This window comes from Macrotis lagotis, chromosome 5, assembly GCF_037893015.1.
Source record: "Macrotis lagotis isolate mMagLag1 chromosome 5, bilby.v1.9.chrom.fasta, whole genome shotgun sequence".
Lineage (NCBI taxonomy): Eukaryota > Metazoa > Chordata > Mammalia > Peramelemorphia > Peramelidae > Macrotis > Macrotis lagotis.
In genome coordinates this window covers 264286162-264292120 of record NC_133662.1, presented here as the reverse complement: position 1 = coordinate 264292120, position 5959 = coordinate 264286162, and the positions used below count along the sequence as shown (strand labels likewise).

The window sequence follows — 5959 nt, the reverse complement described above, 5'->3', positions numbered from 1 at the left end:
AATTAGAAATAAATCAGTGAAAGAAAAAAGAAACGCCTCCAGCGCCAAGGTCAAAGGGAAGGGTCGGGGGCCCAGGGAAAGCCGGACTCAGCCGCGCCCCAGTGGCTTCCACAAAGCGAGGAGCACCATAGTGCAGTCTGGGAGTAGTCCCACCCAGAGCCGGCGCCCGGACTCCAACTCCCAGAATGCCGCGGGACCGGAGGTGGGCCGGTGGTCGCTGTGGGGGTCATCCCGGGAGCCCCGACTTCCGGCCTGAGCCCACAGCAGGGAGTCCCGGTTCACGAGTGCGCAGGCGCGGTGCCTGGGCCCCGCCCCTTGTGTGCTGGGCCTCACTGGGCAGGCAGTGCGCAGGCGCACTGAGTAGCAGGCCCGGGGCGCAGGTGGGGCTCCGGGAGGGGACTTTCCCCCAGGTGTGTCAGTGCTCCCCCAGCCCCAGGCAGGCCCCGCCCCAGGGCTTCCGGGCGGTCTGGCCCCTCGGGGCCTCCCTGACTTCTGGGTGGGTTCGTGCCCACCTGAAGGCTTCGCATGCCTTCTACTTTGGCCTCTGGGCTGCAGAAGAAAGGAGGTGATCTCTTCTGCACTGTTACCCCCTCCCAGTGAGAAGAGTCACCCCATTTCCTCTCCCCCGCCAAGAGGCCTCAGCTCTGAAGTTCTGGGATTCCTGAGCTAGCCCCTGCCCTTGAGGAAAGCCAAGAGAAGCCACTGAGGATCTGCCTAATTCTGAGGGGACCATCATCTTTGTTCTTGAATGGAATGGAGACTTGTTACTCACATTTCAGCTGCCTGAGTCTTCTAGCTCCCATATGGGGCTGTTGGGTTTTTTTGGGGGGGCAAGGATCCTGAAGTGGTTTGCCATTTCCTTTCCCAGGTCATTTTTTACAGTTGGGGAAACTGAGGCCAAATGGGCCAGGGTCAAATAGCTAGTGTCTGAGGTCAGATCTGAGTTTCTGGCTAAAGACCCGGCACTCTTAAGGTCTCAAGCGATAAAACTTTTTTTACAAAATCTTTTTAAATTTTGATATAGCATGGAAAAGGCCAATGCAATGAATTGAATTTTCATGAAGTCAGACATTCTGGGGTTTGTTGGATCCCTAAATTCAAAGAAATGTTGAACGATAATAATTTTGTGGAAGAACTTATAATTCCAATCAGAGAATCAAGATTAAAAATGTCCAAAGTTGAGCCTCAGTGTATAAACATTTAGAATTCCTTCTGAAATGTATTAATGGTGTTTTGATTACTTAAATATTTTTGTCTTTTACATGAACTTTAACTTTATAAAATGACACATTTAGCAATCCTGTGTGTATTATTTTAGAAAATTCACAACCCAGCAGGTAAAAGTAAAACTGGGCAGCTCTAGGTGGCACAGTGGATAGAGTGCCAGCCCTGGATTTAAAAAGACCCGCAGTTCAAATTCAGCCTCAGATGCTCAGTGTGACCCAAGCCAAGTCGTCGAATCCTGCAGTTCTCAGAAGGGAACGGCAAACACTCTGGCCTCGGCCAAGAAAACCCCAGCAGCTGTGGAGGTGAGCGGCAAGCCGCCACTTAAAACTCAACAACAGAAAGTACAAAATACTGACGAATCAGCTGTCGGTTATCGGGGCTGCTCCTCGTTCTGCCCTTTCTGGCTGGAGAAGCATCACTCGCGCTCTGGGATGGTTTCCCCTCAGTTTCGCGCCTCCCGTGGGCGCCTGCGCCGGCAGCAGCTGCCCTTGCGGGAAGGCCTCTCTGCACTGGGCGCTGGCCTTGCTCTTCGTGGCTCCCGGGGGGCATGGGCTCAGGGAGCCCCCTCCCCAGCCTCCGGCACTCTCCAGGGTGGCGCGCACCGGGGGGTCCCTGTCTCCGGGGCTTGCACGGGAAGGCGCGCTTCTGCGGCGCGAGGACTCGGGGTGCGGTTGCGTCTTTTCTGCCCTCCTTGCATTCGTTGGCAAGATGGTGGGCTGGGGTCAGGAGGGCATGGGCATGGGCGCCCCCCAGCCCCCGACCCTGGCCCGGCTTCGTCGGCCCCCACGAGGGACCCGGACCTCCGGGGTCGCTGCGGCCCGCCCGGTCCTGGGGGAGGGGCAAGCCGCTCCGGCCGGGGGTCGGAGGTCAAGCAGCGCCTCGAGAGGCGGAGCCGGAGGGCACGCTCAGGGGTCAGGGGTCAAGCGGAGGAGCCGCGCCCAGCTCCGCCCGCATGGCCGGCGGAACGGGGAGGTTGGCTGTGCGCAGGCGCAGGCCGCCGCTCCCGCCAGGCAAGGGGCACCGCATAGTATTCTGGGACGAGTAGTCCTGACCTGCGCTTGAGTGGCGCGGCCCGGGCGGGCAGTGACGGCGCCCGGACTCCGTCTCCCAGAATCCTTCGAGAGGCTCGTGGAATTCCGAGAGGACCGAGGCGGGGTGCGCGGGGTGATGGCCGTCGTCTCGGAGGCTCCGACGGCCCGCGCTCGTGCCTGCCGCGGGCGTGTCTTCGGCTTTGAGCCCACTTCATTGAGCGGGAGAGACCGCAGGCGTCCGCCCGAGCCTCCCTGCGCTCGTCCATGCCCCCCCTTTCGGGGGGCGTCTCCACCCCCCTGAGCCCTCGAAGTGAGTGAGTGCGCAGGCGCGGCGTCCGGGCCCCTCACCCCATGGTGGACCCCGCGCGGGGCAGGGAGCGCGCAGGCGCACTGTGGGCGGGGCGGGGCCGGAGGCGTGTCAGGAGCTGCGTGGGGGGCGCCGGGCCGGCCCGACTAGCGGGGTCCCCCTTCGTGGTGTCCGCGGGGGAGGCCCTGGTCTCTGGGCCCGCGATGGGGGGCGGGGCGAGGCCTGCACTCGGGGGGCCTCCCCGGACACCCCGAGACCCCGCAGTGAGGACGGCCGCGGCCCACGGCTGGCGGCTCAGCGAGGGTCCGGCCCGGCCAGGGCCTGGGCGGAGCCCCCGGGACCCCCCGAGCCGACCTGAGCAGGCGTGGCCTGATGGGCCCCCGGCAGGGAGCAAAGACACCCCGCGGGACAGGGAGAAGGGGCCGCCCCGGCGCCCGCCGGGCCCAGGGTGCAGCCCCGCCGCCCCGCCGCCCGGCCCGGGCCCAGGGTGCAGCCCCGCCGCCCCGCCGCCCCGCCCGGGCCCAGGGTGCAGCCCCGCAGCCCCGCCCCCCGCCCGGGCCCCGCCGCCTGGCCCGGGCCCAGGGTGCAGCCCCGCCGCCCCGCCGCCCCGCCCGGGCCCCGCCGCCCCGCGGGCTGCTGGCGCGAAGGAGAGGAGAAGAAGCGGAATTCTGGAGGTAATAGGGACGGACTGCGCTTTTGGAGGAGCCTGCAGCCTGGGCCCTATCTGACCTTGGGCCCATCCTCTGCCTTTGGGGAAAAAAGGCGGAGTCTGCCCGGGGAGCTCTTTTAAACTACGTGGATTTTAAGGAAATTAGACCTCACTCCATTGCAGTTTAGAGTTGAAATGACTTGGGATCCCAGCTGCATTTCTAGGAGCTGTTCCCTTATCTTCAAAGAATTTGATGTGTCTTAGGCTCCCTCTTGGGTGAGGGGTCAGGCCAGGGGGGTTTCGTCTAGATAACCAGATGAGATGGGAGGCGGCACTAAACAGAGGTTATTCAAACAACACCTGTTATCTCCTTACTGTGCCTATGTGATGGGTATCAGAACAGTTGGGTACCTCCTTAGTGCAAGGCCAGTTCAGAAAGAAATGGATAAACTATTTTGACTTGCTGCCCAGTACAAGCAGAAACATTAATTATTGGTTAGCATATTTTTCTCTGCCCTCTCTTTAAGAAGGCTAACCTTCTGTTATTTCACTTTTTTTTTTTTTAGGTTTTTGCTAGGCAATGGGTTTAATTGGCTTGCCCAAGGCTACACAACTAGGTATTTATTAAGTGTCTGAGACCTGATTTGAACCCAGGTACTCCTGACTCCAGTGTAGGTGCTCTATCTACTTCATCACCTAGCCACCCCTGTTATTTCACTTTTAAGGGAGTCTTCTCTAAGTAATGTTTGCAAATACTAATTGACTTAATTACTGGGAGTTTTAGTATCTTTGAAGGGACTTCATCTACTCCACTCTGTTCCCTAATTTGATCAAAAGGAGGCCTTATAGAATAGGAAAATATATATTTAAAATTTATTTAATTTTGATAATATGAAGTTCTGCAAAACTTATTTTATCTTTAGACATTCTAAGAAAAATAAAGGAGAAAATATGCTTCAGTCTGCATTCTGAGTTTATGAGTTCTCTGTAGATTCAGAGCATTTGAATCATTGTCTGGATCAGAGTAGGTAAGTCTTTCCCAGTTGTTCATCTTTGCAATATTGTTCTTACTTTGAATAGTGTTTTGGTTCTATTCATGTTTTCTGAAACCATCCCTTTCATCTTTTCTTCTAGCACAATAGTATTCCATCACATTCTTATTTGCTAATAACTGGCTAAAGGACATACTTTTAAGTTTAATTTGTGTTATTAACATTTTCTTCATCCTATTCTTAAGTCTAGACACTCAACAAACCCATGATTTGTAATGTGTGCTGACTCTTAAGATGAAAATGTTAACCCTGAAAATGTAGTTCTGACTCTAGCAACCTCCAGGGAGTCAGTCTCAGGAGAAAAAGGGAAGTTTTTGACAGATCTTGGCAATTTCTCCGGAAAGGGAATGAAGAGGCCAGAATGATACCCAGGGTTTGACCCTGAGTGACTGGGAGTATGGTCTTGCCCTCTATATTAATAGGGAAACATGGAAGAGAATCTGATGGGAAAGAGAATGAATTCAGATTTTTATATGTGGAGGTTAAGATGTCTACTGGCCATACATGTTAAATGTCCAGTAGACTCTTGCAGATATGTGACTGTAGGTCTAGAGAGAGGTTGAATGAAGTGGAACTGATTTGCATAGAGATGATCATTGAATTTATGTGGAAATAGTATTAGAAGGTGAAAATGAGAGGACCCAGGACAGTCCTCTTGAATACCCACAGTCAACAGGTTTGACCTGAGAGAAGATCCAGGAAAGGAGACAGAAGAAGTGGTCAGAGAAGCAGGAACCAAATGCAGAAAAAGTGATTTTCCCAAAACTTAGAAGAGAGGATCAAGAATATGAGGTTGATGGACAGTGTCAGCAGCTGCAGAGAGGTCTAGAAGGATGAGCAATGAGAAAAGGCCACTAGAACTCTAAATTAAGAGACCCCAGTCATTTTAGAGAGAGAAGTTTCTGTGAATGATGAAGTCAGTAGCCAGCCTTTAGCGAAGGTGGTGCAAAGGAAGTGGAGGTACCTCTTCTCAGAGAATTTAGCCCTAAAACTGAGGAGAAAAAAGGAGGATAATAAGGAGGGATGAATGGATCAAGTGAGGGTTTTCTGAGGATGGGAAGACAAGAGCATGTTTGTAATTAGTAAGGAAGCAGTCAAAATATGGGGAAGGCTCTGCGGATTACTTGGGTATGTATGGCCTTGACAAGGAGAAGGGTGAGTCAAGATTGAAGGTATTAAGAGGCATTTGGGTCATGTGAGATGTGAGAGGAGGGGGTTCCAACAGAACACCTTGATTTAATTAGTAAATTAGAAATTAAAGTTCTCAGATGAGAGGATCAGGGCAGGGGAGACTGGGAAGGTTGAGGAAGGATGGGAAAGTTTGCACCATCCCTGTGGAGATCAGGTTACTAAGGAGTGAATTAGAAAGGTGTAAAGAGTTGCTTAGCAGCCAGCAGGGCCCTGTAGATATGGGAAATCCCAGTACCTGAGAGAAGTTGTTCCTACTTTGCTGTGGCCTACAAATGCTGTCTTCCATTGGTGTTTGCTTTCATGAAAAGTTCTTAAAACAGTGAAGTTCAGGTCCAGGATGAGTCCTGAATTGAGATTGGGTCTTGTGATTAATTTCCCAGCTTCTCCTTATTCTTCCATCTTTTCTCTAGCATTGATACCTACTGTTGATCCTCTAGGAACTAGAGGTTAAGTGTTCAACTAGGGATGGGGATTTGAACCCCAGGATGAAGGTTCCAATTAA

General features: G+C 53.6%; 1 protein-coding gene across 4 annotated transcripts in view; it reads left to right on the top strand.

Annotated features, from left to right (window-relative positions):
* Positions 1–2356: 2356 nt before the first annotated feature.
* The window catches only part of LOC141489087 (uncharacterized), a 16163-nt gene continuing 12560 nt past the window's right edge, over positions 2357–5959 (top strand). Inside the window, exons 1-2 of one of the 4 annotated variants that reach the window (XM_074189740.1) lie at positions 2554–2568; positions 4138–4242. Coding sequence is in view for 1 of the 4 variants with exons in the window: in XM_074189737.1 (XP_074045838.1) it covers positions 2523–2568 (46 nt within the window). In the remaining 3 variants the exon portion in view is untranslated. The other 3 variants (XM_074189739.1, XM_074189737.1, XM_074189738.1) reach the window with 3 other exon arrangements.